A 13,128-nucleotide genomic window follows, 5' to 3' on the forward strand; every position below is an offset into this window, starting at 1 on the left:
CCTGTTGTTCTCTCTCTCTACTGTCCTCCTGTTGTTCTCTCTCTCTACTGTCCTCCTGTTGTTCTCTCTCTCTACTGTCCTCCTGTTGTTCTCTCTCTACTGACCTCCTTTTCAGTGTGCATTGTTTACTATTGAGTCATAATATGTACATTTTGATGTTGAGACAACATATTGAAATAATAGCCTGTATATGGATGTTGTTTTGATGCAAATATCTTTACCTCAAATGATTTTTAGATATTGGACCAATAAAATAAAAAAGTATTTAATCTGTTCACTCAAATGCTTTTGATATACATAATAAACAATTACAATAGTTAAAATACAAAAAAAGAATAATGTATTAAAAAAATGACAGTACAGTATTTCAAGTTAATTCAGCTCTGGGGGAACAGAGGGGAACAATGAACTGGCTTGGAGGTCCAGAATTTGAAGGCTTTAGAGAATGTCAGTGTTTTCAACAGTGCCCTGTCTCAGCCCTGTCAGTCAGTTGGGCATGTTGATAGTGCACTCCGCTACCAACACCATACGTTTGCAGAGATTGAATTCATGGTAAGTGCTGCGGATGTCAGCTCAAGTGTCACAGAGACGGACGAGGGCCTGTGATGGCGGCACCAAGGATATTAACGTGACTCAATCTCAAAGCCGTCCGCTGTCAGTCCCCCGGGATCCTCTCGTAACCTTCAGCCCGGCCAGCTCTGCAGCCCACCATGCTGGAGGACAGAAACACAGCACAAAGGAAATGTGGTGACGCTTTACATTACAGGTCTTTATTACTGTACCGTGTAACAACTGTTGGATTTATTATTTGTAACCTTGTACTGGTGCCGTGTTCAAAACAGCTGGGAACTGGGAAATCTCCGACTTCAGTGAGTTCAAGACGAGTGGAAACTCGGGTAAAAACGTCCAGGACTGATGATGTCACGTCTTACCTGACCAGGTATGGTGGCCAGGACTGATGATGTCACATCTTACCTGACAGGTATGGTGGCCAGGACAGATGATGTCACATCTTACCTGACCAGGTATGGGGGTGAGGACTGATGATGTCACGTCTTACCTGACAGGTATGGTGGCCAGGACAGATGATGTCACATCTTACCTGACCAGGTATGGTGGCCAGGACAGATGATGTCACATCTTACCTGACCAGGTATGGGTGGCCAGGACAGATGATGTCACATCTTACCTGACCAGGTATGGGTGGCCAGGACAGATGATGTCACATCTTACCTGACCAGGTATGGGTGGCCAGGACAGATGATGTCACATCTTACCTGACCAGGTATGGGTGGCCAGGACAGATGATGTCACATCTTACCTGACCAGGTATGGGTGGCCAGGACAGATGATGTCACATCTTACCTGACAGGTATGGTGGCCAGGACAGATGATGTCACATCTTACCTGACCAGGTATGGGGGTGAGGACTGATGATGTCACATCTTACCTGACCAGGTATGGGTGGCCAGGACAGATGATGTCACATCTTACCTGACCAGGTATGGGTGGCCAGGACAGATGATGTCACATCTTACCTGACCAGGTATGGGTGGCCAGGACAGATGATGTCACATCTTACCTGACCAGGTATGGGTGGCCAGGACAGATGATGTCACATCTTACCTGACCAGGTATGGGTGGCCAGGACAGATGATGTCACATCTTACCTGACCAGGTATGGGTGGCCAGGACAGATGATGTCACATCTTACCTGACCAGGTATGGGTGGCCAGGACAGATGATGTCACATCTTACCTGACCAGGTATGGGTGGCCAGGACAGATGATGTCACATCTTACCTGACAGGTATGGTGGCCAGGACAGTGATGATGCTGGACAGGGTGAAGACGAACCCAGGGAACCAGTCCAGCGTAGCCTGGTAAACCTTGGTGTAGATGGGAGTGTAGGCCAGGCTGGCGATCTTAAAGGACAGCTGCAGTGAGATGAGGGTGATCCCTGTGAAGTACAAATTACATGTCAACGGCTACAAAAATGTCGCCGCCTTTCAAAATGTGTTGCATTATGGGATACAAATTGTCTGACTGCCGCCTACGTGTGATCTAAGGTCATGAAGTTTTCACTGCAGTCGACAAAGCTTCTGTGTTTTACCGACGGCACCCTGCAGCAGTCGCCTGGCTAGTGGGAGGCCCTATTTTCTTTTGGGGGGTCAACGGCGGTCAACGGCGCGAACGTGACCAAGACAGGAACCAACTTTGCCGCAATTACAGGCTCAGATGAAACCAAGATTGAACTCCCAAGCGTCACGTCTGGAGGAAGCCTGGCACCATCCCTGAAGTGAAGCATGGTGGTGGTAGCATCATGCTGTGGGGATGTTTTTCAGCGGCAGGGACTGTGGGACTAGTCAGGATCGAGGGAAAGATGAACGGAGCAAAGTACAGAGGAGATCCTTGATGAAAACCTGCTCCCGAGCGCCCAGTACCTCAGACTGGGGCGAAGGTTCACCTTCCAGCAGGACAACGACCCTAAGCCCACAGCCAAGACAATGCAGGAGTGGCTTCTGAATGTCCTTGAGTGGCCCAGCCAGAGCCCGGACTTGAACCCGGTCGAACATCTCTGGAGAGACCTGAAAATAGCTGTGCAGCAACGCTCCCCATTCAACCTGACAGAGCTTTGGAGGATCTGCAGAGAAGAATGGGAGAAACTCCCCAAATACAGGTGTGCCAAGCTTGTAGCGTCATGCCCAAGAAGACTCGATGCTGTAATCGCTGACAAAGGTGCTTCAACAAAGTACTGAGTAAAGGGTCTGAATACTTATGTAAAATGTGATATTATGAGGGTTAGAAACATGTTTATTTTGACATTTTAAAGAAAACCTTTCATGGCAACACTGCCATGTTGATCTGAGACTTGTTGTTGGAAAACCACAACAATATGCAACTTTCCGCTGTCGTGGATGGACTACACTCGTCCACTTGGTAGTCTGCCAGCTCTAACTTAATGTGTAGTCTGCCAGCTCCAACCTAATGTGTAGTCTGCCAGCTCTAACCTAATGTGTAGTCTGCCCGCTCTAACCTAATGTGTAGTCTGCCAGCTCTAACCTAATGTGTAGTCTGCCCGCTCTAACCTAAATGTGTAGTCTGCCCGCTCTAACCTAATGTGTAGTCTGCCAGCTCTAACCTAATGTGTAGTCTGCCCGCTCTAACCTAAATGTGTAGTCTGCCCATTCCAACCTAATGTGTAGTCTGCCCGCTCTAACCTAAATGTGTAGTCTGCCCGCTCTAACCTAAATGTGTAGTCTGCCAGCTCTAACCTAATGTGTAGTCTGCCAGCTCCAACCTAATGTGTAGTCTGCCAGCTCTAACCTAATGTGTAGTCTGCCAGCTCTAACCTAAATGTGTAGTCTGCCAGCTCTAACCTAATGTGTAGTCTGCCAGCTCTAACCTAATGTGTAGTCTGCCAGCTCTAACCTAATGTGTAGTCTGCCAGCTCCAACCTAATGTGTAGTCTGCCAGCTCTAACCTAATGTGTAGTCTGCCAGCTCTAACCTAATGTGTAGTCTGCCAGCTCTAACCTAATGTGTAGTCTGCCAGCTCTAACCTAATGTGTAGTCTGCCCGCTCTAACCTAAATGTGTAGTCTGCCAGCTCTAACCTAAATGTGTAGTCTGCCCGCTCTAACCTAAATGTGTAGTCTGCCCGCTCTAACCTAAATGTGTAGTCTGCCCATTCCAACCTAATGTGTAGTCTGCCAGCTCTAACCTAATGTGTAGTCTGCCCGCTCTAACCTAAATGTGTAGTCTGCCAGCTCCAACCTAATGTGTAGTCTGCCCGCTCCAACCTAATGTGTAGTCTGCCCGCTCTAACCTAATGTGTAGTCTGCCAGCTCTAACTTAATGTGTAGTCTGCCAGCTCTAACCTAATGTGTAGTCTGCCCGCTCTAACCTAAATGTGTAGTCTGCCCATTCCAACCTAATGTGTAGTCTGCCCGCTCTAACCTAAATGTGTAGTCTGCCCGCTCTAACCTAAATGTGTAGTCTGCCCGCTCTAACCTAATGTGTAGTCTGCCAACTCTAACCTAATGTGTAGTCTGCCAGCTCTAACCTAATGTGTAGTCTGCCTACAGCAGTTCAGTACTGTATCAATAGTAGTCCTGATAGGTGAAATAATTGTTCCATTTTATGATAATAGTATCAAAGTTGGTACACTAATATTAGATACCTTAAGGTGCAATCAGCAGTAGCTACATCCATTTTTGGACCTATAAATCAATGATATTTACCCATTGATTCTTGAAGAATATAACTTATAAATCAATGATATTTACCCATTGATTCTTGAAGAATATAACTTATAAGTGCCTCATGAGCTTAGTTCAACTGTTGTACCTCATCAGAACCCCCTCAAACATTTAAAGCCATCATTAGGCTGTATGTTCCAATTATTTATAGAGATATGGTCAAGTGAATCTAGTCCAATATTGGAAATGGCCGCCAGGGGGGGGGTAATGGACAAAATCTGGAATAGCACTATAGCCAAAAAAGACTTCTTTAGACATGCCCTTGCTGTGTGAAATTTGGTGGCACTATCACACAGACCTCAATGTGACCTCCATGGATGTCTTTCAGTATTTTATGATCACAAGTGTTGTCTGTATTATCGGCGGGGTTGATTTTAGTGGGTAGATGACGTAATGAAGTCGTTTGGATTTCACCCTATTTGGATTTCACCCTATTTGGATTTCACCCTATTTGGATTTCACCCTATTTGGATTTCACCCTATTCACCCTATTTTACTCTAACAGGAAATCTGGATGGTATTTTTTTTATTCAAATGTCCTGGTTGACTGACATGCTTCCCCAGACTGCCTCCAATCTTTTCAATGTTCCTTAAAGGGATCTGGTATTAGTGTACCAAGTTTGGTACTTGTATCATAAAGTGGAACGATCTGGGGTATATTTGGTTCTTATCCACTAGAATATATATAGAGGGTGCTACTGTTGGTCTGAGAGGAACAGGTTGGTCAAACAAGCAGCTTGGTGAAGGGGGATATGTCAATGGGTAAAAGACATTGTCTGGCTTCCAATTCTATTCATTTCTTAATAAACAGAAAGCCATTCTGTCTGTTTAAATATTACGAACATGACACTAATCTACCCTACTGGTTAATCCCTAACATGGCACTAATCTACCCTACTGGTCTGTCTGTTTAAATATCACGGAGAGGGTTATAAAGAACAGGCGGGCTCCGTCCCAAATGGCACCCTATTCCTTATGGTGTGCACTTAACCCATAGGGCTCTGGTCAAAAGTAGTGCACTATATAGGGAATAGGGGGTCATAGGGCTCTGGTCTAAAGTAGTGTACTATATAGGGAATAGGGTTCTATAGGGCTCTGGTCTAAAGTAGTGCACTACATAGGGAATAGGGTTCTATAGGGCTCTGGTCTAAAGTAGTGCACTATATAGGGAATAGGGTTCCATAGGACTCTGGTCTAAAGTAGTGCACTACATAGGGAATAGGGTTCCATAGGGTTCTGGTCTAAAGTAGTGCACTATATAGGGAATAGGGTTCTATAGGGCTCTGGTCTAAAGTAGTGCACTACATAGATATGAAAGGGTTAGTAGTGGACTATATTGGGGACCTAATCTTGGTTAACCCAGAACTAAAATGTAGTGCAGTTTGGTCCGATGCTTTATTCGATTCTGGGGAGGGAAGCGTGATAGAGATTGAGATTCCTGTTTTTTCTAAATCTACCCTACTGGTTTCTCCCTAACATGGCACTAATCTACCCTACTGGTTTCTCCCTAACATGACACTAATCTACCCTACTGGTTTCTCCCTAACATGACACTAATCTACCCTACTGGTTAATCCCTAACATGGCACTAATCTACCCTACTGGTTTCTCCCTAACATGACACTAATCTACCCTACTGGTTAATCCCTAACATGGCACTAATCTACCCTACTGGTTAATCCCTAACATGGCACTAATCTACCCTACTGGTTAATCCCTAACATAACACTAATCTACCCTACTGGTTTCTCCCTAACATAACACTAATCTACCCTACTGGTTTCTAAATGTACCCTACTGGTTAATCCCTAACATAACACTAATCTACCCTACTGGTTAATCCCTAACATAACACTAATCTACCTTACTGGTTTCTAAATGTACCCTACTGGTTAATCCCTAACATAACACTAATCTACCCTACTGGTTAATCCCTAACATAACACTAATCTACCTTACTGGTTTCTAAATGTACCCTACTGGTTAATCCCTAACATAACACTAATCTACCCTACTGGTTAATCCCTAACATAACACTAATCTACCTTACTGGTTTCTAAATGTACCCTACTGGTTAATCCCTCTATGGGCTAGGTGGGACGCACCTACTCAACAGCCAGTGGAATCCTGTGGCGCGTTATTCAAATACCTTAGATATGCTATTACTTCAATTTTTCAAAAATATGACTATTTTACACCATTTTAAAGATAAGACTCTCGTTAATCTAACCACACTGTCCGATTTCAAAAAGGCTTTACAACGAAAACAAAACATTAGATTATGTCAGCAGAGTACCCAGCCAGAAATAATCAGACACCCATTTTTCAAGCTAGCATATAATGTCACATAAACCCAAACCACAGCTAAATGTAGCACTAACCTTTGATGATCTTCATCAGATGACAACCCTAGGACATTATGTTATACAATACATGCATGTTTTGTTCAATCAAGTTCATATTTATATCAAAAACCAGCTTTTTACATTAGCATGTGACGTTCAGAACTAGCAAACTTCCGGTGAATTTACTAAATTACTCACGATAAACGTTCACAAAAAGCATAACAATTATTTTAAGAATTATAGATACAGAACTCCTCTATGCACTCGATATGTCCGATTTTAAAATAGCTTTTCGGTGAAAGCACATTTTGCAATATTCTCAGTAGATAGCCCGGCATCACAGGGCTAGCTATTTAGACACCCAGCAAGTTTAGCACTCATCAAAGTCAGATTTACTATAAGAAAAATGTTATTACCTTTGTTGTCTTCGTCAGAATGCACTCCCAGGACTTCTACTTCAATAACAAATGTTGGTTTGGTCCAAAATAATCCATCGTTATATCCAAATAGCGGCCTTTTGTTCGTGCGTTCTAGACACTATCCTAAAGGGTAAATAAGGGTGGCGAGCATGGCGCAATTCGTGACAAAAAAATTCTAAATATTCCATTACCGTACTTCGAAGCATGTCAACCGCTGTTTAAAATCAATTTTTATGCCATTTTTCTCATAAAAAAGCGATAATATTCCGACCGGGAATCTGCTTTTAGGTAAACAGACAAAGGAAAAGAAAGCATTCGGTCGAAGCGGGCACGCGCCTAAGCCCATAGTACTCTGAGTGGCCACTTGCCAAAAGCGATAAAGTGTTTCAGCCAGAGCCTGCCTCGATATCGTTCAGCTTTTTCCCGGGCTCTGAGACCCTATGGAAGCCGTAGGAAGTGTCACGTTATTGCACAGATCCTGAGTCTTCAATAAAAAGAGCCAAGATGAAACGCTACTTATCAGACAGGCCACTTCCTGCTTGAAATCTTCTCAGGTTTTGGACTGCCATATGAGTTCTGTTATACTCAAAGACACCATTCAAACAGTTTTAGAAACTTTAGGGTGTTTTCTATCCAAAGCCAATAATTATATGCATATTCTAGTTACTGGGCAGGAGTAGTAACCAGATTAAATCGGGTACGTTTTTTATCCAGCTGTGTCAATACTGCCCCCTAGCCCTAACAGGTTAATCCCTAACATAACACTAATCGACCCTACTGGTTTCTCCCTAACATAACACTAATCTACCCTACTGGTTTCTCCCTAACATAACACTAATCTACCCTACTGGTTAATCCCTAACATAACACTAATCTACCCTACTGGTTTCTCCCTAACATGGCACTAATCTACCCTACTGGTTAATCCCTAACATGGCACTAATCTACCCTACTGGTTTCTCCCTAACATAACACTAATCTACCCTACTGGTTTCTCCCTAGCACCCAGTGTTGTAAGGGAATGCATTGTCCTTCATGACTTGCAGGCCCCAGAAAGTGAGTAGAAACAGTGGTTTGTCAACTGCGTTTTGTAATATCAGATGTGAGTGAAAGACACATCGGTGGATACAGTATGTGATCAATGGAAACGTCAGTAAATCTCATTTTATTTATTTTTTATTTAACCGTTATTTAACTAGGAAAGTCAGTTAAGAACAAATTCTTATTTACAGTGACGATCTACCCCGGACGACGCTGGGCCAATTGTGCGCCGCCCTATGGGGCTCCCAATCACGGCCGGTTGTGATACAGCCTGGAATCGAACCAGGGTCTGTAGTGACGCCTCCTTGTCCTCTGTGTTATTTGCCAAATATCTGTGGCATATTATGAGTGGAGTGGCAAGGACTGGAATGTAAACACAAACAGGTCTAGATCTAGATCGTAAACACAAACAGGTCTAGATCTGGATCGTAAACACAAACAGGTCTAGATCTGGAATGTAAACACAAACAGGTCTAGATCTGGAATGTAAACACAAACAGGTCTAGATCTGGATTGTAAACACAAACAGGTCTAGATCTGGATTGTAAACACAAACAGGTCTAGATCTGGATTGTAAACACAAACAGGTCTAGATCTGGATTGTAAACACAAACAGGTCTAGATCTGGATTGTAAACACAAACAGGTCTAGATCTGGAATGTAAACACAAACAGGTCTAGATCTGGATCGTAAACACAAACAGGTCTAGATCTGGATCGTAAACACAAACAGGTCTAGATCTGGAACGTAAACACAAACAGGTCTAGATCTGGATTGTAAACACAAACAGGTCTAGATCTGGATTGTAAACACAAACAGGTCTAGATCTGGATTGTAATCATATTCATTGTGATCTGAAAGGTAAAACTGATCCTAAATCAGCACTCCAGCTTGGAGACGTACAGCCGCTGTTATGGCTGAGAGACAGACAGGGAACTACGGGACTTACCGTACGATGAGCCGTTCACCTGTTTAGATAGAAGAGCCCGGATGGTTGGCATGGGAATCAGCGCGAACAGGGTTAAGGCTCGAGCTGAAACAGAAATATAAGGAAGGGTGTGAATACAACAACAAAAAATAACTATTCAGGTGAACAATTACAGACGAGATCAGGTGACCATTCCAGCAGAATAGGTTTATGGTCTATTGTGTTCTAGTCTATTCTGCTGGATTCTATTTAGCCTCCTGGGTGATTTTGTAAGAAAGAAGTGAGTGAGTGTTTAGGTCTGAACACAATTCTGTTGAAGCTAGTCCATAGGGGAGCACCCCTTACACTCTAGTGTTTCCACTAACTCTCCTGCAGTAACTACCTCTCCTACAGTAACTACCTCTCTGTGCAGTAACTACCTCTCCTACAGTAACTACCTCTCCTACAGTAACTACCTCTCCTACAGTAACTACCTCTCCTACAGTAACTACCTCTCCTACAGTAACTACCTCTCCGTGCAGTAACTACCTCTCCTGCAGTAACTACCTCTCCTACAGTAACTACCTCTCCTACAGTAACTACCTCTCCTGCAGTAACTACCTCTCCTACAGTAACTACCTCTCCTACAGTAACTACCTCTCCTGCAGTAACTACCTCTCCTGCAGTAACTACCTCTCCTGCAGTAACTACCTCTCCTGCAGTAACTACCTCTCCTACAGTAACTACCTCTCCTACAGTAACTACCTCTCCTGCAGTAACTACCTCTCCTACAGTAACTACCTCTCCTACAGTAACTACCTCTCTGTGCAGTAACTACCTCTCCTACAGTAACTACCTCTCCTACAGTAACTACCTCTCCTACAGTAACTACCTCTCTGTGCAGTAACTACCTCTCCTACAGTAACTACCTCTCCTACAGTAACTACCTCTCCTACAGTAACTACCTCTCCTACAGTAACTACCTCTCTGTGCAGTAACTACCTCTCCTACAGTAACTACCTCTCCTACAGTAACTACCTCTCCATGCAACAACCCTACCCCTCCACACACACACACACACACACACACACACACACACACACACACACACACACACACACACACACACACACACACACACACACACACACACACACACACTCCCCTACCCCCCTTCTCTCACACACCATTGATCTACACAAGCTGTAAACCCTGTCAGAAACGAGAAGTTGAAACACAGAGGAGGATGTCTGATAGTATATTTGAAAAGACAGCGATACCTTGTTTATTTAAAAACAAGTCTTATCTTCACACTGCAGCAGTAAAGTCCCACTCAGCCCACATCATGCTACATTGTATGGTGGGCTGGAACTCCATTTAGTTTAGCCAGCCTCCTTCCTCATTCCAACTCAATGACAGAGTTACCCGCAGGCAGAGGTGTGTGTGTGTGTGTGTGTGTGTGTGTGTGTGTGTGTGTGTGTGTGTGTGTGTCTGTGTGTGTGTGTGCGTGTGCGTGGGCATACAATGCATCATTGACCACTGATATCCTGTTTATTATTCTTTTGAGTTGACACATACATACATACATACATACATACATATATATATATATATATATATATATATATATATATATATATATATATATATATATATATATATATGTGTGTGTCCAAGCAGTTAGATTTGCTTGGGCAAAGTACATCTAAATCTATCATAAATTATAAGCTACTGTACTTACAAATGATAAGGGCACCTTTAAATACAATATATTATTATCTTACCCAGATAGAACATGTACGTTGCCGTGACGAAGGCCATGAAGTAGATCCCAGCGGCGAAGGACACCATGCCGATGATGATGAGGGTGACGTCACTCACCCACCTGGACATTACCATGACGCCCAGGAAGCTGGTCAGGAAGACCAGGAACCCGGCGGCGTTACCGTAACCTACCTGTTGATGTGTTGTGTTTAACCAGAGACTTCTAATGCAAGAGTTCATTCTCACAAGTCACAACTCGGAAATCCTTCTAACACCCCCCCCCCCCAAAAAAAAAGTCGCTCTGGATAAGAGCGTCTGCTAAATGACGTAAATGTAAAATGTAAAGGGTTTGTCCTAGATCTTTGTGCTACTATTCCAACTCCTTGTCAAACATGTTTGGCATGACAAGGGCAAGGAGTGTGGCATGATGGCACAAACAGACAGGTTAACCAGGCTACAAAAATGCACATCTTGTTTGATTTAATCAGGACTAATCATGTAATATATATGTTTTATACCTAAAATAAAAATGCATTTTAACTTACCTGTGTAGCACTCCAGTTCAGGGGCTCCTTCATCTCAAAGGTCACCAATATCTCCATCCCTCCTCCGACAGCCACGTCATATAAAATACCGCTCGCAAAGAGAAGCAGAATGTTCAAAATATTCCTGGAATATCGCTCGGTGACGAAGCCATTGGTCTCGGTGCGCTCTTGCGCGCTTGTCGAGACGTTTGGCATTAGAAAGAAGAACGTTGTGTAGATAAGACACACAAAGTAGAGGAAGACACTCAAGCTCACTAACAGAGTCCCCTGTTTAAAATCCACACTGTACAACTGGAAGAGGTGCCCAGACACTAGACTACCTATTAGACCGGCTACTCCGTAGACCAGCTCGATATGCATCATGTGGAGAGAGCGGTCCTCCTCGGTGGAGGTGAGCGACACCAGGGCCATGATCCCGGCCCAGTAGGAGCAGAACCCGCCGCTGAGTCCGTGGACCACCACCCCACCGAACAGAACCTGTACCGGGAGCTCCATCAGTATGACCAGGAGTAAGACCACTCTGGAGACCAGGTAACCCACCAGAGGGATAACGATGGGGATCTTACGGTACCCCCGATCCCCTACCTTGGATGGATAAATTAATGCATTTTATTAGACATAATTAAAACACACAAAGTTGCCATTTTATTAAGTAAAACAATAGGCTATATTAAAAATGATCCCGGATTAATACTGAGTATCGACTTACCTTAGCTAAAAGAATAGCGGGTAGGATCGGAATGAACTTGGCCAGCATATTATATATCATGTAGAAGTTGGACATGGCTTTCTGCCGGCTGTCTTCGGTAGGGGTGGGATAGAGCGCATCGGTCATGTTGGCGCATCTCTCCTTGACTACCATCTGCAAACAGGTGTCGAAAAACGCGCTGGCTATTTGGGCACATAAAACAACCGGCTCGATGCGTTTACGCATTTTCCCGAATGACAACATGATTAGTCCCGATAGAAATCTACAGGCAGACTATATATAAAACAAAAATAAATGTACCAAGTAAACTCCCAACGCCTTAACCTAACCAAGGACTGCCACCTGTCCAAGCCTGGGTGACTGTAGACATTTGCGCTTTACTGATCACGACATATCCTATCCAATACCCATTCACGTCTTAGTTCCGTGTTTCAAACCGAGCCATGGCCTCACAGAGTAGATTCATGTACGTAACATGATGACAAAAGACTGGGAGGGACTGGGAGTGGTACGACAGCTTCTTAGGGAAGTTAGCTCAGAACAAATATTAAAACAAGCCCACTGCACAGTGTTCATTTTGAAATTCGTTTTCAGATATAGTCTAGTCTTGGTCATTTTTACTAAAAATATCATTAAGTTACATGTTTGTCATTTGAATAATGACCAGTGCTGGGAAAAGTACCCAGATGTCATACTTGAGTAAAAGTAAAGATACCTTAATAGAAAATAACTCAAGTAAAAGTCACCCAGTAAAAATACTACTTGAGTAAAAGTCTAAAAGTATTTGGTTTTAAATATACTTGTATCAAAAGTAAAAGTAATTACGAAAATATCCTTAAGTATCAAAAGTATAAATACTTTCAAATTCCTAATATTAAGCAGCACCATTTGTATTTTATTTATTTATTTATGGTTAGCCAGGGGCACACTCCCAACACTCAGGCATCATTTACAAACTTAGCATTTGTATATATATAAATATATAGCTAAAGGTTTAATACTGTTCCACAGTTCTTTTCTAGTCTCTGCTTCTTATAAGAAATTATCTGAGAGATGTGTGAGTTATTTGCAGTTAAAACAGGGTGTCTGTGAGAAAGCGCCTCATGGCTAAAAGAGATTAATAGACACAGAACCCTGCA

At 43.3% G+C, this 13,128-nt stretch overlaps 1 protein-coding gene across 1 annotated transcript; it reads right to left on the minus strand.

The window, feature by feature from the left end:
• Positions 1-249: 249 nt before the first annotated feature.
• Positions 250-12,560, minus strand: slc46a2 (solute carrier family 46 member 2). Its single transcript, XM_045692694.1, has 6 exons — positions 11,990-12,560; positions 11,281-11,865; positions 10,756-10,927; positions 9,014-9,097; positions 1,803-1,959; positions 250-713 (listed from the first exon to the last, which is right to left on the minus strand). Exons 1-6 carry the CDS (start codon positions 12,230-12,232, stop codon positions 656-658), a joined length of 1,299 nt encoding a protein of 432 aa, XP_045548650.1. The 5' UTR covers positions 12,233-12,560; the 3' UTR covers positions 250-655.
• Between the last annotated feature and the right edge of the window lie 568 nt (positions 12,561-13,128).

This window comes from Salmo salar, chromosome ssa13 (assembly GCF_905237065.1).
Source record: "Salmo salar chromosome ssa13, Ssal_v3.1, whole genome shotgun sequence".
In the NCBI taxonomy this organism is placed as follows: domain Eukaryota; kingdom Metazoa; phylum Chordata; class Actinopteri; order Salmoniformes; family Salmonidae; genus Salmo; species Salmo salar.

Bases quoted from the DNA above. Each gene is read 5' to 3' on its own strand.
- slc46a2 (XM_045692694.1), bottom strand. From the start codon at position 12,232: ATGTTGTCATTCGGGAAAATGCGTAAACGCATCGAGCCGGTTGTTTTA. The intron at 10,928-11,280 runs GTAAGTTAAAAT...ACACATCAACAG, and splicing joins TGAACTGGAGTGCTACACAG to GTAGGTTACGGTAACGCCGC. The intron at 9,098-10,755 runs GTAAGATAATAA...TTTCTGTTTCAG, and splicing joins AACGTACATGTTCTATCTGG to CTCGAGCCTTAACCCTGTTC.